Source organism: Salvelinus fontinalis, chromosome 39 (genome assembly GCF_029448725.1).
Source record: "Salvelinus fontinalis isolate EN_2023a chromosome 39, ASM2944872v1, whole genome shotgun sequence".
Taxonomy (NCBI): Eukaryota; Metazoa; Chordata; class Actinopteri; order Salmoniformes; family Salmonidae; genus Salvelinus; species Salvelinus fontinalis.
In genome coordinates, this window is record NC_074703.1 from 17,313,355 (window position 1) to 17,339,289 (window position 25,935).

At 42.7% G+C, this 25,935-nt stretch overlaps 1 protein-coding gene across 10 annotated transcripts in view; it reads right to left on the reverse strand.

Annotated features, from left to right (window-relative positions):
• LOC129838290 (myotubularin-related protein 5-like) overlaps positions 1 to 25,935 on the reverse strand; it is a 74,955-nt gene that overhangs the window by 40,375 nt on the left and 8,645 nt on the right. For all 10 annotated transcript variants that reach the window (XM_055905169.1, XM_055905168.1, XM_055905167.1 and 7 more), the window contains exon 2: positions 1,538 to 1,623. In XM_055905169.1, the coding sequence (XP_055761144.1) occupies positions 1,538 to 1,623 (86 nt within the window). The remainder of the gene's footprint in view (positions 1 to 1,537; positions 1,624 to 25,935) is intronic.

The following is a 25,935-nucleotide window of genomic DNA, read 5'->3' on the forward strand; positions in this document are numbered from 1 at the left end:
TGACAAGTCATTTTTCCAACAATTATTTACATACAGATTTCACTTACAGTTCACTGTATCACAATTCCAGTGGGTCAGAAGTTTACATACACTAAGTTGACTGTGCCTTTAAAGAGCTTGGAAAATTCCAGAACTTGATGTCATGGCTTTAGAAGCTTCTGATGGGATAATTGGACATCATTTGAGTCAATTGGAGGTGTACCTGTGGATGAATTTCAAGGCCTACCTTCAAACTCACTGCCTCTTTGCTTGACATCATGGGAAAATAAAAAGAAATCAGCCAAGACCTACACAAGTCTGGTTCATCCTTGGGAGCAATTTCCAAACGCCTGAAGGTATCATGTTTATCTGTACAAACAATAGCACGCAAGTATAAACACCATGGAACCACGCAGCCATCATACTGCTCAAGGAAGAGACGCGATCAGTCTCCTAGAGATGAACATACCTTGGTGCGAAAGGTGCAACTCAATCCCAAAACAACAGCAAAGGACCTTGTGACGATGCTGGAGAAAACAGGTACAAAAGTATCTATATCCACAGTAAAACAAGTCCTATATTGACACAACCTGGAAGGCCTGCAAGGATGAAGCTACTGCTCAAAAACCGCCATAAAAAAGCCAGACTACGGTTTGCAACTGCACATGGGGACAAAGAGCGTACTTTTTGGAGAAAGGTCCTCTGGTCTGATGAAACAAAAATAGAACTGTTTGGCTATTATGACCATCGTTATGTTTGGTAGAAAAAGGGGGAGGCTTGCAAGCCAAAGGACACCGTCCCAACCGTGAAGGACAGGGGTGGCAGCATCATGTTGTGGGGTGCTTTGCTGCAGGAGGGACCGGTGCACTTCACAAAATAGATGGCATCAGGAGGGAGGGAAATTATGTGGATATATTGAAGCAACATCTCAAGACGTCAGTCAGGAAGTTAAAGCTTGGTCGCAAATGGGTCTTGCAAATGGACAATGACCCAAAGCATACTTCCAAAGTTATGGCAAAATGGCTTAAGGACAACAAAGTCAAGGTATTGAAGTGGCCATCACAAAGCCCTGCCCTCAATCCCATAAAAAATGTGTGGGCAGAACTGAAAAAGCGTGCGCGAGCAAGACTGACTGTTACACCAGCTCTGTCAGGAGGAATGGGCCAAAATTCACCCAACTTATTGTGGGAAGCTTGTGGAAGGCTACCCGAAACGGTTGACCCAAGTTAAACAATTTAAAGGCAATGCTACCAAATACTAATTGAGTGTAAGTACACTTTTGACCCACTGGGAATGTGATGAAAGAAATAAAATCTGAAATAAATCATTCTCACTACTATTATTCTGACATTTCACATTCTTAAAATAAAGTGGTGATCTAACTGACTTAAGACAGGGAATTGTTACTAGGATTAAATGCCAGGAATTGTGGAAAAACTGAGTTTAAATGTTTTCGGCTAAGGTGAATGTAAACTTCCGACTTCAGCTGTATGTAGAATCGGGTAAATATGTAGGCAATTGTGCATTCGTTTGTGTGTGAGTTATGTTAGTTACATACCAGTTCGATGCCTTGTGGAAAGGGATTGTCCTCCCAGTCTTTCTCAGGAAAGCGCTGGAGAATGTGACCTTGGCCTTCACTGCCCCCTGGAGAAAGAGAGAGGGTGACAAAGATCAGGTCGGAACGCTTGATCAGAGAGCCGAGTTATCTGTCAGGGCCTAGTCCTCTACTGTAGGGCTGGGGAGTCAGGGACCTCGCCATACAATATTATTACAATTCTTAGGCGCCGATTCTATATGTATTGCAATTCGATACTGTGATTTTATGTTCCAAACATATTTCTCACTATATTTCTGCACAGAGACGAGAGAGCATGAGAAAATTAGCCTAACTGACCTAAGACAGGGAATTTTTACTAGGATGAAAATGTCAGGAATTGTGAAAAACTGAGTTTAAAATGTATTTGGCTAAGGTGTATGTAAACTTCCAACCAACTGTATGTGACCAATAAAATTTGATTTTGTACTGAGGAAAGCCGTATTACATGCTCAAGAATGTGCTGGTTCTCATACCACTGCTGAGATTCTGAGTTGGAGTCCAGGTTCTGTTGCAGCCGGGAGACCCTATGGGGCGGCGCACAATTGGCCCAACGTCGTCCGGGTTAGGGGAGGGTTTGGCTGGCAGGCCGGCGCAGTGAATGCTGACATGGTCGCCAGGTGTACGGTGTTTCCTCCGACACATTGGTGCGGCTGGATTCCGGGTTAAGTGGGCATTATGTCAAGAAGCAGTGCGTCTTGGTTAGGTTGTGTTTCGGAGGACGCACGGCTCTTGACTTTCGCCTCTCACGAGTCCGTACGGGCGTTGCAGCGATGAGACAAGACTAACTACCAATTGGATACCACGAAATTGGGGATAAAAAAGGGGTAAAACATTTTAAAAAATTATAAAAAGATAATGAAACGACTGAAAAATGATAACAGCACAGCAAGTAAGTGAAAGAAATCGGTTTTGATTATATTTTACTGGTAATGGGAACACACTTAAATGCCAACAAAATAACTTTTGGTCAGTGTGATGTGGTGTGTGTAACCTTTATTTAACTAGGCAAGTCAGTTAAGAACAAATTCTATTTACAATGACAGCCCACCCCCTACGACGCTGGGCCAATTGTGCACCGCCCAATGGGACTCCCAATCATGGCCAGATGTGTTACAGCCTGGATTCGAACCAGGAACTGTAGTGTTGCCTCTTGCACGGAGATGCAGTGCCTTAAAACACACACGCGCAGTGGTTTAACTATTTAACCTTACTAGAATGCTTAAAAGGCAGCTAAAATGTTAAATATTGGTATCATTTTTGGGGGGCAAGGAAAATATTGTATATCGGCAAAATTTTTATAAATCGGTGCATCCCAAGTATTTACATTTTAGTCACTTAGCAGATGCTCTTACTCATATATTTTCGTATTTCTTTCAGTACTGGTACCCCCGTGGGAATCGAACCCACAACCCTGGCGTTGCAAGCGCCATGCTCTACCAACTGAGCCACACAGGACTGTACATATGCCTCCTATCTACACAAATTACTCATCATATAAAATACATTTCCAAGACTAGCCACCTCTAATTACCTGGCTCCATCTGCACCTTTGTTTAAGAAACTCAATATCTTGTCTATTTATGACATTGATGTACGCCAATTACGCACTTTCATCACCAAAAACTCATACCTCCCAGACAATTTACCAACACCCTTCAATGGATTCTGCCAGGTTAATTCTGAAATCCATCTATATAGAAAGACACTGCGATAACCTTCACCCTCCCAACTGCCACACCTCGCATAGAGAATTGGCTATCAGACAGAGGTACCATACACTCTGGAATTCTTATCTTCACATTTCAAAAACCTCATGAAGCGAAGACTGGGGATCAGCCTGATGAACCAAACTACTCAGTAATCTCCTCCATACAGCCCATCTTACTCACACACACTGTTTTGTGATTGCTGATCGGTTCATTTGTACATTTATGAGTAGTGGGTTTTGTTATCCGTTTTAACAAACCTTTCTTATTTTTGTACTTATGTATTGTATATAGTTTGTGGTGTGGTTTTTGCAGTATATAAGGCCCTTCCAACCACACCTACACAGTTTATATATTGGTTTTTATCTGTATTGTTTTTTTATCACTTATTGTTTTGGGTGCAAATAAATTAAACCTAAAAGTCTGGGGATATGTAACTGTATCGATTTTTCCCGCCCATCACTATCTTACTGTCAGTCTGTCTTAAAGAAAAAGATGAGCTCAATGCCACAAACTGTTACATCATGACACAGTTATTGTTGACAGTGGTTTAGGTACCTCTAATCTAAGGGCTCAGACACACCAATAGTGTTTGCTGGGCAAGAGTACTTCACCTCTGAATGTAATTTGCAAATTGAGTGTGCACAGATTTTACATGTACTATAGAGTTGCATGAAAAATGTTGGCAGACAAACATCTAAAGCGGGTGGTCCCTATAACAAAAGCTCGATCAGCAGACGAATGCTAGATCCACATTCGTGTAATGTGTGTGAGCCTTAAACCTGGCCTTGAGGGATCATGACCCAGAAGGGACTGGCCTTGTTCCAGGCTGCCTCCCTAATAAGCAAACACTTTCTTGGCACAACGCTCTTGCGATTCTTCCCAAACACAGTATGATTTCTCTTCAGAATTCAGCTAAGACATTAGTGCTGCTCATCTTAGCAGAATGACAAAAGCCTTCTTATGTAACCTCTACAAATCACTGTTAACCATCGTTTGAGCTTCTCTGTCCAGACAGTCGTCTTCACACAGAATTCACTTTGTTGCGTCACAGCATGGGACTAGTCACTGAAAGAGACATTATTCCCAAAGTAAAGGAAGAGAGAGTTTGTGGTTGAATGCTGTGACAGTCTGAGAAAATAATAAAAGCCTCAGGCTCTTTATCACGGGGAACAAAACCAGGAGCCCGGTAAGCCCAGTCACAATACAACCAACTAGGGCAGGCAGACAACTCCCAAAACCAAACACACAGATGGGAAGGAAATAGCCTACTCATCCTCTCTTCTGCACTCTCTCCTTCCCCCAAGTGTTCTCTTACTCCATCTCACCTGTGCTACCATCCCCGTCTCGCTCTCGCGATAAGATGGGAGTCATAAGACAGTGGGTTGCGTTCAGTAGCCCAGCTGTCCTTCATTCCTGACCACTTTAAAAAAAATAAAAAAAAACATTCTGGTGTCAAAACCCCATGATGACCAGTCAAACACAGAGCTGCAGGAATGCAGGCAGCCAGCCTTTCATATTACATGTACTCTGTCATTCGTTTAAAACATCACTCAAGTTCTGTCTAAACAGAGGCCAGGGAAGGAATTTAGATGTTCAACTTTCTCATCGCACTGCTGTTTATTAATTTAGACCTACTTCGTGCTACATTAAGTGATGTGCAGGCAGCATAGAAGGGAGGGGATGGCTAATAGTAGATTATCAATAGTACCTAAATGATCCATACTGCAATACCACTTACAATGCATGTCTAATACATTCCTTTATTTTATGTAGTATGCTAGTGTGGATATTGGAACGTATTGTTTCAGTGGCAGCCAGGCGGTGGTGAAGAGTGTGTTTTCTACACGTACTCAGAGGACCTCCTCAGTGGTGGACTGTAAACTGACTGAGTTCATAAAAACTTCCTTAAGGTTTGGCTCTGTGAGCTTCAGCACGTAGCACAGGTAGGTAGGTAGGTGTGTGTGTGTCTTTATTTCACAGAACATAGTCCTCATGCATTTTGTGTGTGTGAGTAAGTGCACGTAGTATATGTTGAATGGGTTAATATGTGCAATAAGAGCTTGCGTGATCAACAAATCTGTCGAAGGGAGAATATTTGACAGTACCTGTCTGTTACTACATGCACGTGGCCTGGCCAGTGTTTACACATCTGTGTTTGCAATGCAATTAGTCTAGGGCTGGGCAATACGGCCTAAAAATCATATATTTTTCAAACATATGGGCGATTCACAATATACAGTGTACAAAACATTAGGAACACCTTTCCTCCCCTTCATCTACACTGATCGAAGTGGATTTAACAAGTGACATCAATAAGGGATCATAGATTTCACCTGGATTCACCTGGTCAGTCGATGTCATGGAAAGAGCAGGTGTTCATAAGGATTCGTAAACTCTGTGTATAGAGGCCTCCCGCGGTCTATGACACTGCATCACGACAGACCCGGGTTTGATCCCAGGCTGTGTAAGAGCCAGCCGTGACCTGGAGACCCATGAGGCGGCTCACAATTGGCTCTGCGTCGTCCGGGTTAGGGGAAGGTTTGGCCGGCCGGGATTTCCTTGTCCCATCGCACTGTAGCAACTCCTTGTGGCGGGCCGGGTGCCTGCAAGCTGACACTGGTCGCCAGCTGGCCTTCCGCAACAAACTCGCAAATAATGTAATAATTTTATTAAAATTGTTTAAAAGATTTTTTTGCAATAATCACTGATCTGGCATTCAAGTCTATGAAAATGCTCTTGTTACTAATTTAACCAAAACCATGCATAATGCACATTCACTAATAATAACCAACTTTTTGTAGTAGGCATTATAGAAAATTAGGTCTCAAACAATCTCTCAACACAAGCCCACGTGTCAGTGAGTAGCCAGCTTATCTTTATATTTAAAGTCTTGCCAACTTGGATCTATTTGCTAGCTAACAAGGTTAAACAGTTGATTTGTTATGAACACACCCGTCCGTCCGTCTCCAACTGTTTGAACAGCATACTAGCCTGTCCACTTTGTTCAGGTGTTGAAATAAAGTGGCCTACCTTATTCCTCAGAATGAGAACGAGTTGCCAATTCCTTATATAATAGTTTTTTTATCCTCATGCATATTTATAAAACAGACTAGGCAGATGGTATAACAGTCTGTAGCTAAAATGCTGCTAGCGGTACCCGCGTGAGACAGAAACTGAGCATTAATTTTCCAGAATCAGAATCAATTAACACTCCCATTTTAGTAGGGTCTGCTTTTCAAGCAATTAGAGGGGTTGTCGTCTATTATAGTAAAATAGTGTCTCAATGTGTTTGTGTCCATATGACTGATTCTGTTTGACAAAACCTCAAATGCAAACAGCCAGTGGAGGATCACAAATGCAAATAGCCTTGTTGTCAGAGGATCTTTCCTCTTTGTTGTTGTGAGTGGCATGGGGAGGGGCTTGGTGTGTGGGGGAGGGGCTTGGTGTGTAAATGGGAAGGTGCACAGTCACAGCAGAAGGAGTGGAGACAAGACCAAAAAGACAACGTGAACAAGCGGACATTAGCGTTCATAAAAATGAGAGTAAAAATACTCGATCTTGCGATAGACATTTGCAATACCGCGCTTAAAACAAACTCTAATGAATTTGATACATTTCCCAGCGCTACATGAGTCAATCGTGCTGCTTTTTGACTGCAACACCAGTGTTACACTAATGCAGACATCCTGATGTTATACTAGGGAAATTGTGTTTATCTAGCTAGGGCTTCCTGGCCCAAAGTCAGAGCAGGTCCACTGAGGCCATAGCCCAGTGAGTCACAGGAGCCGGGTTGTTTTTGGCCCAGTGAGTCCCAGGAGCAGGGCTGTTTTTGGTAAAACACCACGGTAATCTGGAGGTGGAAACACAAAAATCTGAGGATTTTTAGTAAAACACCAGGGTAAATCTTCAGTGGAACTGGAGTCACTGGGTCCAGTAGTAACATTTACCCTCCATACAAACCCCCTTCACTGTTATAAATAAATGAAATGATAACACCACAACAAACTTACAGTAACCTAAAATGACCTTTAATAATAATGTTTCACAAAAGACTACAGTTACCATAACAGATACAGTCAGGTACACACCCTGTGATTCCTCTGCCACTAGGTTGAGCTATGTTATCAGCCTTAAACAGTGATTGGTGTGGATATAGTAAAATTTTACATCAAAATTGTATTTGTCACATGCTTCGTAAACAACAGGTGTAGACTAACAGTGAAATGGTTCCTTAGGGGCCCTTGCCAACAATGCAGAGAAACAAGAGAAATAGTAGAAAAATAGTAACAGAAGGAATAAAGCCACAATCTGCAATATTAAAGCTGATCTACCCCCATTAAAAAAATAATAATAATTAAACACTGAGTAAATACACAATGAGTAATGTTAACTTTGCTATATAGTGGAGATAAGAGTGCTGGTTTATGGCACTGAGTACAAAGCCAAGCTGCAGGACATCCTGCATCTGGTAAAGGTGATATTGCCAAGCAGAGCTGAGGGAAGGAGTCTGCCTTAATTAAGGTTTGCCGGCTGAGAGTACTTAGCACCTCTGAACAAAGTTGTGGCTGTAATTTGCAAAACGGACAAAAATGGCAGCAGACAGATGCCCAGATGGGTGGTCCCTAAAACACAGTGTAGTCAGCAAGCGAACAAATGGCAGACAAACAGCACACCATAATTCGGTGCAATGTGGTTTTTTTAAGCGCTTTTCAGGCTGCTAGCAGAATGTCGCTTAGTACCTAACATACTGTATAGCTAAGAGAAATATCATCAGCTAGCTAATTTCATTTTAGCTTGTTATCTTGATGTATTTACAGTCGTATGAAACCGTTTGGGCACCCCTCTGAGGCTGCATAATAATTTACTCTGTCGTCACAGAAAATGATCACAGTGGCATGCCATTCATTTTCTAATAAAAGCTGAGTACTGGGGTATTCTCCAGACAAAGATTTTTAGTGTAGCAATGTTAAGTTGTATGAAATTAAATCAAATGTGAAAAATAGGCTATGCAAAAATGTGGGCACCCTTGTCATTCTGTTGATTTGAATACAATCAATCAAGTTTATTTTATATAGCCCTTCGTACATCAGCTAATATCTCGAAGTGCTGTACAGAAACTCAGCCTAAAACCCCAAACAGCTAGTAATGCAGGTGTAGAAGCACGGTGGCTAGGAAAAACTCCCTAGGAAGGCCAATACCTGTAACTACTTAGCACTGATTAATTGGAACACACAATTGGTTAGGTGAGATCATTAAGCCTTGAACTTCATAGACAAGTGCATCCAATCATGAAAAAAGGTATTTAAGGTGGCCAAATGCAAGTTGTTGTTCTCTTTGACTCTCCTCTGAAGAGTGGCAACATGGGGGCCTCAAAACAACTCTCAGATGACCTGAAAACAAAGATTGTTCAACATTATGGTTTAGAGGAAGGCTACAAAAAGCTATCGCAGAGATTTAAGCTGTCAGTGTCCACTGTGAGGAAATGGAAGACCACAGGCACAGTTCTTGTTAAGGCCAGAAGTGGCAGGCCAAGTAAAATATCGGAGAGGCGAAGGATGGTGAGAACGGTCAAAAAACAGCCCACAGACCACCTCCAAAGACCTACAACATCATCTTACTGCAGATGGTGTCACTGTGCATCGTTCAACAATTCAGCGCACTTTGCACAAGGAGAAGCTGTATGGGAGAGTGATGCGGAAGAAGACTTTTCTGCACACACGCCATAAACAGAGTCGCTTGAGGTATGCAAACACACATTTGGACAAGCCAGCTTCATTTTGGAATAAGGTGCTGTGGACTGATGAAACAAAGATTGAGCTATTTGGTCATAACAAGGGACGTTATGCATGGCGGCAAAAGAACACAGCGTTCCAAGAAAAACACTTGCTACCCACAGTAAAATTTGGTGGGGGTTCCATCATGCTGTGGGGCTGTGTGGCCAGTGCCGGTAGTGAGAATCTTGTTAAAGTTGAGGGTCGCATGGATTCCACTCAATATCAGCAGATTCTTGGGAATAATGTTGAAGAATCAGTCACAAAGTTGAAGTTACGCCCGTGCTGGATATTTCAACAAGACAACAACCCAAAACACTGCTCAAAATCTACCCGGGCATTTATGCAGAGGAACAAGTAACTTCAACTTTCTGGAACGTAACTTCAACTTTCTGGAATGTCCATCCCAGTCCCCAGACCTGAATATCATTGAGAATCTGTGGGATGACTTGAAGCGGGCTGTCCATGGTCGGCAACTGTCAAACCTAACTGAACTGGAGATGTTTTGTAAGGAGGAATGGTCCAAAATACCTTCATCCAGAATTCAGACACTTATTAGAGGCTATGGGAAGCATATTGAGGCTGTTATTTTAACAAAAGGAGGCTCTACTAAATATTGATGTGATTTTTCTATTGGGGTGCCCAAATTTATGCACCTGTCTAATTTTGTTTTGATGCATATTGCACATTTTCTGTTAATCCAATAAACCTCATTTCACTACTGAAATATTACTGTGTCCATCAGTTATTTGATAGATCAAAATGAAATTGCTGATCCAAACACCCAATTATTTATAAATGGAAATCATGGAAATTGTCAGGGGTGCCCAAACTTTTTCATACAACTGTATCATTGTAAATTAAAAACACATGCTCCAAATGCATGTATAGATAACAGGCATGGAGGAGGGTGAACAGATTTGCCTCTCCAGCTGTCAGAAAAAGGAGAGTAGTCTACTAGCCAGTTAGATAGGGCAGGACAGTAATTTCCCCTAGAGGGGTAAATTATGAAGACCGACAGAGTCAATAGCAACCACAACATGCTGCTGAGGGGAGAATGGAGCAAATGGAATGGCAAACACCTGCAAACTATGTGTTTGATAACATTCCACCCATTCCGCTCCAGTCATTACCACGAGACCGTCCTCCCCAATTAAGGTGCCACCAACCTCCTGTGATAGCAACTTAATAGTCAGGGCTGTCAGCCATGGGCTGTCAGCCATGCCCACAGTATGATGGCATTAGTGGCATTATGGGCATGTGCAATGTGCCCTTGTCATTGTACATCTGAAGCAGAGAATAGCTAAACTCACACATTGTTTGCATATTGTTAAGCTGACTATATGTTCACAATTTAAAATGACTGGGGCTCCCCCAAGAATCTCCTGCCGACACCGTGTCTGATGGAAAATGCACTGTTAGCCAATAGCACACATTCCTACACTCACACTGTCAGTGACGAGTCATCCTACCCATCCCTCCCAGTGTCTCTCTCCTCCTTTCCATCATACCCTCCATCTTCTTCTTTCCCTCCCCCACTCTCCCTCAGCCTATCAGAGACTGCTAACAAACAGAGGAGAGCTCAGATCAATGCGATGAATTGTCAGCAGCTATGTGCTCAGTCAGTCATCTGGCGATCTGGAAAGGGATACTCAAGTCGACTTTCCTTGACTCCCTGAGTGCTGATGGGGGAATACTAAAGTCTCACTCCAGTTCCAACATTCCCAGGATCCATTCCAGGATTCTTGATTTCCAAGATATTTAGGTTGCCGAGTCAGCGAAACAGAACAGGCTCTTAGGATTTCCTTTAACACATGGCATGGACGACAACACACACACGGGCGTTTATGGATGCTTATAGTGTTTCAGAGGTATTGCTAAAGGATCTCCTCTCTTGCTGCTGGTTCTGTCTCTGTTGGATATCACCGCTTTTAAACACTTTACAACAGTCAAGTCATTGGCTCCTTCACTTCTACTTTAAAAAAATACACACAAAAAACAGTCCTTTTCACTTTAGTATTGCATAGAGAATCATGGAAGAGCATGTATGCACACACCCACTGGACAAAAACAAACCACTGCTCAAATAAACATGGTTGTCATAACAATAGTCTCTGTGTACTGGACAACAGAGCCTAGAAGCCTGCACTGTAATGAAGATTACCATGACAATATAAACTACCGTTCAAAGGTTTGGGGTCACTTAGAAATGTCTTTGTTTTTGAAAGAGAAGCACATTTTTTGTCCATTAAAATAAATAATAAAATAACATCAAATTGATCAGAAATACAGTGTAGACATTGTTAATGTTGTAAATTACTATTGCAGCTGGAAACGTCTGATTTGAAATGGAATATCTACATAGGCGTACAGAGGCCAATTATCAGCAACCATCACTCCTGTGTTACAGTGGCACATTGTGTTAGCTAATCCAAGTTTATAATTTTAAAAAGGCTAACTGATCATTAGAAAAACCTTTTGTAATTGTGTTAGCACAGCTGAATACTGTTGTGATGACTAAAGAAGCAATAAAACTGGCCTTCTTTAGACTAGTTGAGTATCTGGAGCATCAACATTTGTGGGTACGATTACAGGCTCAAAACGGCCAGAAACAAAGATTGTTTCCTCTGAAAGTCGTCAGCCTGTTCTTGTTCTGAGAAATGAATGCTATTCCATGTGAGAAATTGCCAAGAAACTGAATTTCTCATACAACGCCGTGTACTAATCCCTTCACAGAACAGCGCAAACTGGCTCTAACCAGAATAGAAAGAGGAGTGTATACATTAACAAAAACAGCGGCAGTCAGATGCCCAGATGGGTGGTCCCTAAAACACAGTGTAGTCAGCAAGCGAACAAATGGAAGACAAACAGCACACCATAATTCGGTGCAATGGACATAGAGGTTGACCGATTAATCGGAACGGCCGATTAATTAGGGCCGATTTCAAGTTTTCAAAACCATCGGAAATCGGTATTTTGGACACCGATTTGTATTTAACTAGGCAAGTCCGTTAAGAACACATTCTTATTTTCAATGACGGCCTAGGAACAGTGGGTTAACTGCCTTGTTCAGGGGCAGAACGACAGATTTACCTTGTCAGCTCGGGGATTCAATCTTGCAACCTTACGGTTAACTAGTCCAACGCTCTACCCACCTGCTTTACATTGCACTCCACGAGCAGCCTGCCTGTTACGCTAATGCAGTATTGTCCTGTAGCCCATCCCAGCCTTGTGCAGGTCTACAATTTTATCCCTGATGTCCTTACACAGCTCTCTGGTCTTGGCCATTGTGGAGAGGTTGGAGTCTGTTTGATTGAGTGTGTGGACAGGTGTCTTTTATACAGGTAACGAGTTCAAACAGGTGCAGTTAATACAGGTAATGAGTGGAGAACAGGAGGGCTTCTTAAAGAAAAACTAACAGGTCTGTGAGAGCCGGAATTCTTACTGGTTGGTAGGTGATCAAATACTTATGTCATGCAATAAAATGCAAATTAATTACTTTTTTGTTTTAGATTCCATCTAACAGTTGAAGTGTACCTATGATAAATTACAGACCTCTACATGCTTTGTAAGTAGGAAAACCTGCAAAATCGGCAGTATATCAAATACTTGTTCTCCCCACTGTGTGTGTGTGTGTGTGTGTATATATTTTTTTACTATTATATTTTTTTTTTTTTTTTTTTTTTTTTTAAATCGACCGATTAATCGGTATCGGCTTTTTTTTGGCCCTCCAATAATCGGCATCGGCGTTGAAAAATCATAATCGGCCGACCTCTAGTACATAACCAGGAAACAGAATAGGCAGGCAACTGTCTGCAAGTCTAAAACATTCAAATGGACCTGGTCCCAAGAAAGGTCTGTGCTACAGAGGTGTACCAGGCTTGGCCAGCACAGGGTGGCACCGGGTACTAGAGCAACTCATGATCCACTGGTCAGCTCTGGCTGGCACACCCCGTGGCCATGGGGAATGCACCCAGCAACCGTATGACCAGCTGGCATCAGGACGGGCAAGACAGAGTGGGCACTGGGTTGGCATCCAGTCAGTATACAGGTCAAAGACTCAATGACATGGTCAGATAAATGATTAAACATTACTGTTTGCCTTAGTGACAATCAGCAGTTGAAACAAACTGTTTTGGTAAAAAGTTGCGGCATGGGGCTGAAGGAATGTAACCGCTCTCAAATTCATAGACAGAGAATGCATGGATGCAAGGACTGACCATACCTGATATCAAAATTATAGTTACAAACATGTTGATGCTATAAAGTGTTTTACTTTGTTTACAAACATTGGTGTAAAACAAGCTTATATTTGGGGTTCTGATGGGGTACGACAGTTTAACTTAGCTTATGAGGCTTTTATAAATTATATTCTTCAAGAATCAAATGGGACATAATATATCCTTAATTTATTAATCAAAAAATGGATGCAGCAACTGCAGATTACCCCTTTAAAGTGGCTGGTTATTGGTTTTGGCATTTACCTATGATTTTGCAACTGTTAAGCACATTCTCAAAACCTACATTTTGTGAGCGATGGCACAAGCAGGAGCCCTTGCATAATCCTTAGTTAATTCTCCCTGTAGGTGAAAGTTGAGCCATTTAGAGTATGTTTGATGGGAAAAGAACAGGCAATAGGCCTTAGGGCCTGGAGGCACTATCAACATTTACAGTAGAGGGTGTTACCTGCAAACACAAATAAAAATATTATGATTTGAAATATGAATCATTGCTCCAGTTCTGGAGAGGCAATTAGCAGCAGCAATTTAAAATTAAAGTTAGGCCTACACCTGGTGAACTTTTAACTTTTAACCGGTGACACAGGTATTTGCATGAGTGAGGTTTGTAGGTCATAGATCAGTAGGTCCCCCCCCTGCGAAAGGCCCAGTGACACACTAACATGCTGACCAGACCAGACACGTCGCATGCGCGAGCGTCGCAAAATAAATTTAGAAACCCATGTTATTCATTTATTGCACCCACACTGCTAGTGCGCCAATGAACGTCTGCAACACCAAGGGCTAAAATAGATGTCGTTCCAAATTTCTGAAACAGATCGCGCTGCAAGTCCTGCCTCTCCCATCTCCTCATTGGTTTATAGAAGCAGGTACCCACGTGCCATTTCCTCATTGGTTTATAGAAGCAGGTACCCACGTGCCATCTCCTCATTGGTTATACCCACGTGGGTGATAGAAAGACAAACTGTTTTGCAGGTAATTCATTGAAAGTTTAGATACGATCACCATATAATTTAAACGATGAAAAAGCCTGGAAGGAGGAGAGATGACTAGAAACGATTCGGTTGGCCGTTTTATATGTGGATTAATTGTAGGAGTAGAGATCCTGTCCATTTCAGGTAAAATAGCTCAATGTTTAAATCCCAGGACAAATTAGCTAGCAACAGCAAGCTAGCTAAATAGGACAAATTAACGTTAGCTAGCAAAAGGAAGCTAACTAGCTAAATTGCCATACATGTTTAATGCTTTTCAACCTGTCCCCAAATGAATGTCATTGGTTCAGAGTTTGTTTTGATATTTTAACCTGCGTGTCGTGATCGCGTTTGGTGTGGGGGGAGCAAAATACATTTATGCACGATAGCGCACGATTACGCACGCGCGCAGCCGGTTTGGGCAAGGTGTGAGTTTGACACGGTGGAGGTGAAGTGAAACTATGAGCAGGTGATGCTTATTTTGGTCAATTGTCACAAGGTGAGAAAGTTAGCGGATGTTAGGTGTTGACCGGGTGGTTCTGCTCTTCCAGAGAAGAGGAAATGTCTCAGACAGTATTGTAGTGCTTCCCCTAGCAACAGGTACAAGTAGCCACTAGACAACTGACGTGTTGGTAGCAGCCCTGACCATGGTTCTGTTCTTTAGACCTCACCCTTATAGAGATAAGGTGAGAGACCCTGATTGTCTTGGCTCAGGCACAACTATGTGAGCTTATCATCAGTGAAACCTCAGCAGAGTGAGTCTGGGCCAACATGGACAGTCAGGTAAACTAGACTATAGTTGTCTCCTGGGTGACGAAGTAAAGTGTCTGATGTAAGAGCAGGGTTTCCTTGCAGAGCATTCAGACTGGAGCGTGACTGGAATGTGAACTGAGCCGGGCAACGTGAGGGAATGTCAGACACACTACTATCAGCAGGACCTGCTGTTGGGTAAAACTACTGGAGGAAGTGAGGAAGGGAGTAGAAAAGGTGGAGAAAGGTGAGAGGTAAGAAACCGGTGACGCAGGGTCAGAGTTGAAGTGGGGGAGGCGTCCTATGCTGAGATGTGGGCCTTAGATCAGGGTTTTCCCAAACTCGGTCCTGCGTCCCCCCCCCCCCCCCCTGCAGGTTTTGGTTTTAGCCCTAGCACCACACTGCTGATTCAAATAATCAAAGCTTGATGATGAGTTGGGGGGGGGGGGGGGGGTGCTAGGACCCTGCCTTAACCTTTACTTAGTACTGATCCCGGATCCGGGATTGAAAATAGACAACATACGGTGTTCGCCACAAATAGTCATATTAAACATTCCTGAAAAGACAAGTGTCTCACATGCTTCAAAAGCCTCAAATCTTGCTAATCTAACTGCGTTGTCAGATTTAAAAAATGATTTACTGCGAAAGAATAGGATGCGATTATCTGAGCTCAGCGCTCCATAAATAAATACTTTTCAACCAGCACAAGCGTAACATTATCACAGATTGTGTTGAAAGAAATGGTTTACCTGTTGAAAATTTTTCTCTGTTTGCAATCCCAAGGCTCATTGTTACACACTGAATGGTCTTTTGTTCGGTTAAATCCATTTTTTATAGCCTAACGCGAAACATTTTGTGAACGCTTATGTCGTTGAATTTCATGTCATTAAATTTTCGGCGAAACAGCCGACCTGAATACGTTGACTAAACCTGACGTTATCCAGTCAAGTTTGGTTTCATTGAAATCAACTGTTTGTCTGTAACACAACCAAACTTGATGGGTCATTTTGCGGGACGTATTGATCCGGAAAAAACGATTGGAAGACATCGACCTCCGACCTCATTTGCATACCAATCGGATGACCACTGTCTCTTTGATTGACTGTATTTTAACCCAATGACCACTCATCGTCTTGAAATCTAGCTGGTTAGATAGCCAATGAACAGAGGTAAATTGCACTATCAAATGGTAATTTGTTTGGAGACTAACTCCCACGGAGAACGTGTGTGCAACAGAAGTCTTTTCAAAACGCATTTCAACGAGGAAGGTCTGAAAGTTATTACGCACAGCGGTATATCGGCAACGCGCATCTTCAACTTTATTAAACTTTAATTTCATCGAACATCATGGGGAATAAGTCTGGGAAAGCTAAGTCCAAGACTAGATTTAGCAATGTAGAGGCAATTTTGGAAGAAATTGATCGTGGTACAGATACAGAAATGTTATCTGAGGAAGAATCGGTTGGAGCGTGTTCATTTGATTCTGAGACGGAGGCATATTTCTTAGAAGGAGAGGATATCGTTTTGGATTGGTAAGTTCTTGTCATGCTAATGCCGTTGTTTGTAATATAAAATGTTATTAGCGATTGTTTTAAGTTTTAGTTGCAATATATGCACATTTTATGAAATGTGTAACGTACACGTGGTCTATTCATTGTGAGTGAGGGTACGTTTGTATAGCATGTAGCATGTCTACTGTATGTCTACTGTACTTTGACAATATATTATGGTAGCATGTCCTCAGACATGATTTGAAACCAGTGATTGTTTAGTTCCATGTTCTCTCTCTCTCTAAATAAATAAATAAAAATGTATTTCTGTAGAATGTAACAGCCAACACATAAAGCTAGCATGTGTACTCTACTCCAACACATACAGCTAGCATGTGTACTGTACTTTGTTATGGTAGCATGGCCTCAGATATGATTTGAAACCAGTGATTGTTTAGTTCCATGTTCTCTCTCTCTAAATAAAAATGTATATGTTTATTATACCTGTTGATACAGGGCTCATATGTGAAACTATTCTAACTGAAAATTTTGATTCACAGTGGCACTGATTCCGACTGGGAGCCCCCAGCAGAGCCCCCAGCGCCAACTTGTTCTTCCAGCCGGACCCCTGCTGTCTCTGGGCCATCTACCGGTGTGAAGGCGCCGACAAAGAAGCGGAAGAGGGGAAGTGTGCCACCTGCTAGAGAAGGGACAGAAGGGCGTTGGCACACTGTCCTGGAAGATGATGTGGAGCCACCCCAGCCAACTTTCCGACCGAAAAGGGAGCCTGGACCTCAGGTGAACTCAAGCACAACATACAGTCCACTTGAGCTTTTCCAGTTGTTTTTCACCCATTCTGTTGTAGGTTCACTCGTGTCTAACACGAATAAGTTTGGGAAGAAGAAGCAGGCAGGCAAAAAGGTAGCATGGACGCCCGTATCCATGTCAGACTTTTACTGCTACCTTTCAATGGTCATCTACATGGGGCTGGTGAAGCTGAAGAGCCTGACTGACTACTGGAAGACGTCATCACTATACCAACTGCCTTTCCCCATGACTGTTATGCCCTGCAAAAGGTTTCTGGTTGTTTCACAGGCCCTACACATCAGTGACCCAAAGGTTGATGAAGAGAATGACAAGGCACAGCAACGTTTGATAGACTGTGCAAAATCAAACCTCTCTACTCCAGCATTGTTGAGGCCTGCAAGACCTTCTTTCAGCCAGCCCAGAACCTGTCCATCGATGAGAGGATGGTAGCCTCAAAGGCCAGAATTGGCCTCAAACAATACATGCGTAACAAGCCAACAAAGTGGGGTTACAAGCTGTTTGTTTTGGCTGATTCTGTGTGTGCCTACACATGCAATTTCTTTGTCTATGAGGGGAAGAACACTTGTGCGACTGGTATGGGACTTAGCTATGACTCTGTGATGGAGTTATTGGATTTCCAACTGCTGGGGAAGGGCTACAAGTTATTTGTGGATAACTTCTACACAAGCCCTACCCTGTTCACAGACCTGAGGAAGCGGGAAGTGTGGGCTTGTGGCACCATTCGCACCAACCGGGTGGGCTTTCCGAAGACCAAGGTGAATGACATGCCTAAGCGGGCTGAGCGGGGGGCCATGCGATGGATACGCGAAGATGGCCTGCTTTTTGTAAAGTGGATGGATACCCGGGAAGTCGTGATGTGTTCAACTATACACAAGTCCTTCAATGGGGATCATGTTGCCCGGCGTATCAAGGATGGCACTGGGAATTGGACCACCAAAAATGTCCCCATTCCAACTGCAGTGAAGGACTACAACAAGAGCATGGGAGGTGTGGACCTATCAGATGCGCTGATAGGCTATTATAATGTTCTCCATAAGACGAAGTGGTACAAGACGTTCTTCTATCATTTCGTCGACATTGCTGTGGTGAATGCATTCATCCTACAGAAGGAAATGGCGAAGAGATGTGGAAAGCCCTTCCTCACACAGAAAGCCTTCAGAGAGCAGCTCATCAAGGAGCTTGCTGCCTACAGCACCACTGCACCAAGCCCTGTTCCTTCTGCACCTGCCACAAGTGTTCATCTGCCCAGATATATTTGTGCAGACATGGATGTGCCTAAGGGCCAAAAGGGCACAGCATGGAGGCGTTGCTGTGTTGTTTGTAAGATGAAGTCGCCCATCACATGCACCACATGCTCGGTGACCCTCTGCTTTACATCAGAAAGAGACTGCTATAGCATCTGGCATCGACAGCAGAATATTGTGTAGAGCTTTGGCAAAGTGGGTGGGGTTATGTTATATCTGGAGTACTGTTCCTGTCTTATCCTGTGTGAATTTAAGTATGCTCTCTCTTTCTCTCCTTCTTTCTCTGAGAACCTGAGCCCCAGGACCATGCGTCATGACCCCCTGGCATGATGACTCCTTGCTGTCCCCAGTCCACCCGACCTTGCTGCTGTTCCAGTTTCAACTGTTCTGCCTGCAGCTATGGAACCCTACCTAAACTGTTAATTTTTACTCTTGAGGTGCTGTCCTGTTGCACCCTCTACAACCACTGTGATATCTACCCGGCACAGCCAGAAGAGGACTGGCCACCCCTCATAGCCTGGTTCCTCTCTAGGTTTCTTCCTAGGTTTTGGCCTTTCTAGGGAGTTTTTCCTAGCCACCGTGCTTCTACACCTGCATTGCTTGCTGTTTGGGGTTTTAGGCCGGGTTTCTGTATAGCACATTGAGACATTAGCTGATGTAGGAAGGGCTATGTAAATACATTTGATTTGATAGAGGACTGAGGGTCTTCCAAATATTGAAAGTGTAAATAGTCACCCATGTTATTTTGTAAATTTATATTTTATTTATTTTTTGTGGGGAAAAAATTAAGAAAAATTCCCCAAAAAATTTCCTCATTTTTTTTGTGGGGCGTGTTAGAATACCATTTTGGTATTTTGTATATAGTTATTTGTTTCAGAATGTATACCTTCACCAATTTGGCCACTTGGGTACATTTGGGCTACTTGTGTGGGACACCTGGGTGACCTCATGATAAATGTCATGTAGCACACTCATTTTGGAAGTTATCATTCTGAAACTTTGCACAAGTACTGTTGCCTTATGTTTTTCACTGAAATTGTTCCCATGTTCATATCTAGATGTTTGTTTTATCTTGTTCATTTTAATTATGATGATACAACAATTAAAATGAAAAAACGTATGTTTTTTTTTCATTGTATTATCAAAACCAGATCTATTGTGTTTTATTCTCCTACATTCAATTCACATTTACACAAACTTCAGAGTGTTTTCTTTCAAATGGTACCAAGAATATGCATATCCTTGCTCCTGGGCCTGAGCTAGAGACAGTTAGATTTGGGTATGTCTTCAGGCGGAAATTGAAAAGGGGGGGAGGGGTATTCCCCATGATCATAGATCCAGTGACTGAAACACCGAGTGAGCTTTTTATTTAACTAGGCAATTCAGTTAAGAACAAATTCTTATTTACAATGACGGCCTACCCCGGCCAAATGTGCGCCGCCCTATGGGACTCCCAATCACGGCCGGTTGTGATACAGCCTGGATTCAAACCAGGGTGTCTGTAGTGACGCCTCTAGCACTGAGATGCAGTGCCTTAGACTGCTGCGCCACTCGGGAGCCCATCTTGGAGGATAGGCAGTTGGAATAGTGACTGGCTGTAGACTGAAAATGATCATATGGTCTTGGATGGACAGTCAAACGTATTACTGCACCATAGGAGCTAGGAACATAACCATTTCGCTACACCCACAATAACATCTACAAAATGTGTGTGACAAATTAGATTTGAAGGTAGGCTGATAACAGCCCTGTGTGTGTGTTGTGTTCTTGGTATCAGAACAGACCACAACCACAGCTTCTCGCTTTCGTCTCCAAACCACCATGACGTGACAGCTGGTTACCATGGTTACTGCAACTCACAGGATAAATTAGCACATGGTGTGTGTGTGCATGGTGACTAGGGGAGCTGCTCTGGGGCCTGCCATCACATTACACCACTTATCCTTAGCACATAGGTCATTATCTTGATCTAATCTTCATAGTTTCAACATAATCAAGTATGTTTCTACCTGATAAAAAAAAGACGGCAGGACACCAACAAGGTTAGCGTGCCATGGTTACTGCACTGCCTTTTTCAGGTTCCTGAAGCCAAACCACACATGGCCGGAATAGTGGATCCATTACAGGCCCGATGCACAACGCACTCTTTCTCCCTCGCACACAGTATACAGGCCATAAACCTACTCAACACACATAACACAAAATTATATCATTTTCAAGTCCATCACCACACCCACTCTGACACAGTCCTCTCTCTATGCGTGCGAGCCAGCCAGCCAGCCAGCCAGCCAGCCAGCCAGCGGTGTAATATGAATGAGGGTGCGGGTGAGTCACTCTCTCTGATTAAAGGCAGCAGTGCAGGCCCAGACCCAGGCCTCTACTTGGCTCAGACACTGGGTGGGATGTACAATGTGACTGGTCACTGGAGAGTATGGCAATAAATCAATCAATCAATAGGATCCAAATATCTCAAACTTTTGTCATTTTCTGAATTTGGAAATAGAAGAGACCAGGAAATAAATAAAATCACTATGCAAAGAAAGATAAACCCAATCCATTTTAAAGTGATCTCCAGTAGCAACCAACACTGGCTTGCAGACAGACCAGAAGGGGGAATCGCCATGGTGACCGCGAGGATAATTTTCTTTGTGCAAAAAAAAACTCAACTCACATCCTTCCCGCTAAACGTACACCCCCCCCCCCCCCCCCACTCAATTCTGAGAGAGAGGCTGTGGCACCCTATGTAGGCTACCCGAAATGCACGTCCTGGTCAAAAAGCAGTGCACTACATAGAGAATATGGTACCATTCAGACAAGAGAGAGATGTGACCAACAAGTCTTCGCTTTAACTTCGCTTTAATTGTTTTACAGCAAAACAGTCAAGGTCACTATTCGCCTCCAAATATGGTCGACTGATAAACATAACTCACTTCCTTTGCAGTCGTATGCGCTTGTCTCAGAGGTCTATCTTCTGTTTCCTTCTCCTCCTACTCTACTACTTTCTGGCCATGACCACACACACGGGTGAACTTTCCAGTGAATCTTAGCACTGTGAAATCAGTTTGATATTAGAAAAGAAGTCTGACATCTAAGTGTCTGTTCTGTATCAGACTTCTCCATTTGAGCCCGTCTTTTCTACATTACCGGTATGCATATACAGCATCTACCCGCCCTGTCTCAAAGCCCTTAGAGCCCTGGTCTAGAAAGAGTGTTTTGGCTTTCACTTATCTTGGACGGGGTCAGGTTAACCTGTTGGGGATGGGGGCGCTGTTTAGACTATTTATGCTAATGTGGCTAATTTTTTAAACGGCTTCCCACAAAATCCTTGATCGTACAATATGCATATTATTATTATTATTGGATAGAAAACAGTCTATAGTTTCTATAGGAGTTGAAATTTTGTCTCTAAGTGGAACAGAGCCCATTCTACAGCAATTTCCCTGACATGGAGTCAGATTTGAGAAACGTTGGCCACTTTTCTGAAGTCATTTAAAAGGGCTCTGTCGTTGCTATGACTATACGGACACTTCTTACGTCTTCCCCTGGATGCCTTTACGTGATGACGATTCCAACGGGCTCGATTGCTCGTTCACAGGCCCTACAAATGAAAAAAACCTTTAGCTAGCAAGTCTTTTCTTGCTGCGTAACGCGCGTGGAAGACACCGACCCTCTCCTGTTCCAAGCGTTAGTTTAGCCTGTTATATTTCTCCGGTCATCTTTTCACTCGTTATAGGAGTTACAAACATCACAAAGTAGTTAATTTAAAGCGTTTTATAGCAATTTATATCCGTTTAGTGCGATTTTGGGACATTTATTTTTGCAACGATGTGAAAAGTTGGGCACGCTTTTCAGTTCATCCCGAACGTAGTTGACATTTCCACATGGCAAGAGGACAGCTTTCCACCAAAAGACGATTTCTCCCAAGAAAGGATCCTTTGCCCAAGATACTGATGGAAGAACAGCTCAAGGTAGGACATTTTTATTATGATAAATCGTGTTTCTGTCGAAACATTTTAGTGGCTTAGGACGCCATGTTTTTTGACGTAGCTTCGCTTGGCGCAAACTGTATTGAAAAGTAAGGATAAATTAAAAAATGTAATAACGCAATTGTATTAAGAATTAAATTGTCTATCAATCCCTGTCCACCCTATATTTTTTAGTCACGTTTATGAGTATTTATGTATAAGAGTAGATCACTGTCTAAGTGGCGCAAGGACGTTTTCTTTACCAGCTTGTCTACATTTCACATTGTCTAACCATGATTTTGGTGGCTAAATATAAACATTTTCGATCAAACTGTATATGCATGTTGTAATGTGATGTTACAGGAGTGTCATCGGAAGAATTCTGAGAAGGTTAGTGAAAAAATTAATATCTTTTGGCGATGTTGACTTTTATCGCTCACTTTGGCTAGAATCAATGCTGGGCTGCTAATTGCTATGTGCTAAGCTAATATAACGATTTATTGTGTTTTCGCTGTAAGACACTTAGAAAATCTGAAATATTGTCTGTATTCACAGGATCTGTGTCTTTCGATTCGTGTATGCTGTGTATTTTTACGAAATGTTTGATGATTAGTAGTTAGGTAAACACGTTGCTCATTGTAATTATTCTAGTCCATTTGTGATGGTGGGTGCAATTGTAAACTATGCCATATACCTGAAATATGCACTTTTTTCTAACAAAACCTATCCCATACCATAAATATGTTATCAGACTGTCATCTAATGAGTTTTTTTGTTGGTTAGGGGCTATAAATATCTTAGTTTAGCCGAATTGGTGATGGCTACTGGTGTTGGTGGACAAATAAAAGATGGTGGATTATGCTAATGTGTTTTTAGGTAATAGATGTACATCTTTACATATTGTGTCTTCCCTGTAAAACATTTTAAAAATCGGAAATGTTGACTGGATTCATAAGATCTGTGTCTTTCATTAGCTGTATTGGACTTTAATGTGTGAAAGTTAAATATTTTAAAAAAATATTTTTTTTGAATTTCGCGGCACTGGTTTTTCAGTGGGGGGGGGGGGGGGGGGGTGCCGCTAGCGCCACGCTGATCCTAGACAGGTTAAGGGGTCAAGGAGAACTGATCTTGCAACAGTTCATAAGCGTCACATTCCTTGTGGAGCATGGCACACACACACATTGCACTACTCACACTCTTGGCCAGGTAGCACACAGTCTGTTAGGTGACAAACTACTAAACTAGAGTTGCCAACATATCACATTCACATCACAGCTGTATGTAGACAGACTACCGGGAAAGGATCCAAATATCTCCAGCTTTAATCAGTGACACTCTTCAGCATGTTAGCATAATGGTATGCTAATAGAAAGCCTACAGTTGAGGCCTGTAGTGGTCAATGACTTCTAGAGCAGGGATCATCAACTAGGCTAGGGTGGTATACCGTATATAGACACCCTATACCGAGGGATTTTGAAAAAGTGACGAGTGGGTTGTTCAATATCTCTTTGAAGTTTAAAACATTTTAATATTTGTTGGTGCGGCCTTGTTTAACAGAGAACAGAGTGACTATGAGGAGAGCTGTTACACAGGGCATTGACTACGGAGATTGACCACAACAGACAGAAGGCCTATGGCTTACTGACCATGCAGTAGTCTCAATGATCTCCTCTGATTGGGACAGGGGCGGGTGGCTCAGGAAATTAAAACAATAGATTTACAGCAATCAAACTTATCAAAACCCTCTCCCTACACTTCACTTAGAGCAAGTAAACTGAGGGATAGTAGATTCACTCACTAGGGCAGGGAATTGCCAGGGACCTCACGATCCTATCACTAAATAGGTGCCGATACGATATGGATTGCCATTCTCACGATTCTATTGTATTAAGATCTACGATGTGAAGTCGTTTGTGGTGACCAAGGGCACAATATGGCGTCCATAACAATATTGCGATATGTAACTATCGTTTTTTTCCCTCCATCACTATCGCTTCCCCTATGCCCCTCTTCCCCTTAACCAGCTCCCCAGGTACTAGTGTCTACCTCCCATGGCCATCCTAGTAGCTGTCCCATCTAAAAGTATCGTCCTAACCCCACACCATCCAGAAGGTAGGAGTCTATCTCCAAGGTGTCAAAACGTCACACTGTTACATTTGCTCTTCCGCTGGCCGACACAGGAAAGAGGCAGTGGATGATATAGCCACAGAATTTCTAAACCCAGAGGCGCAACAACGCGAGACTTCCGGGAACGCTTGCGAAACAGACCAAGCAGACCATGCCGGAATCTGGGAAGTCAATGAGAGAAGTGAAAAAGTATTTGTTAGTAGTCAATTGTCTCAAAATCTAAAAGGCACAATCTAGATGAAAATATTTGGCATGGGTCCCAAGATCCTCTAAAGGTTCTACAGCTGCACCATCGAGAGCATCCTGACTGGTTGCATCACCGCCTGGTATGGCAACTGCTCTGCATCTGACCGTAAGGCACTACAGAGGGTAGTGCAAATGGCCCAGTACATCACTGGGGTCAAGCTTCCTGCCATCCAGGACCTATATAATAGGTGGCGTCAGAGGAAAGCCTATAAAACTGTCAGAGACTCCAGTAACCCAAGTCATAGACTGTTTTCTCTGCTACTGCATGACAAGCGGTACCAGAGCTCCAAGTCAAGGACCAAAAGGCTCATCAACAGCTTCTACACCCAAGCCATTATACTGCTGAACAATTAGTAAAATCGCCACCGGACAATTTACATTGACACACCCTCCCTTTTGTACACTGCTGCTACTCGCTGTTTGTCATCTATGCATAGTCACTTCACACCTACATGTACAAATTACCTCAACTAACCTGTACCCCCGCACACTGACTCAGTACCCCCCTGTATATAGCATCGTTATTGTTGTTCTTATTGTGTTACTTTATATTATTACTTTTTATTTTTGTCTACTTGGTAAATATTTTCTTAACTCTTCTTGAACTGCACTGTGGGTTAAGGGCTTGTAAGTAACCATTTCACGGTAGTCTACACTTGTTGTATTCGGCGCATGTGACAAATAAAGTTTGATTTGATTAGATTCAAGCCACTGTCTGAAAATGTCACTTCAGTCTCATTTTCACCTCATTTAAACACCAGATTTACTTAAAAAGGCACATGTCAATAGGTGGTCCAAGTTAGTTATGACATAGCACAAGTGGGGGGGTGGGCCTTTCCTCTTTTCTTCCTATACTGTTCCAGAATCTAGGCAGGAGGCTGATGACATCACGACTGCCATCAGACCAACTCCTTGAATGCCCTACTCCATGAACTTTTGCTCAAAACATTATTTTACCCTTTACTGTGTGTACATTACTATATTTAGAATTGGGGTGTCGCTTTTCAACAGTAAAAGCGT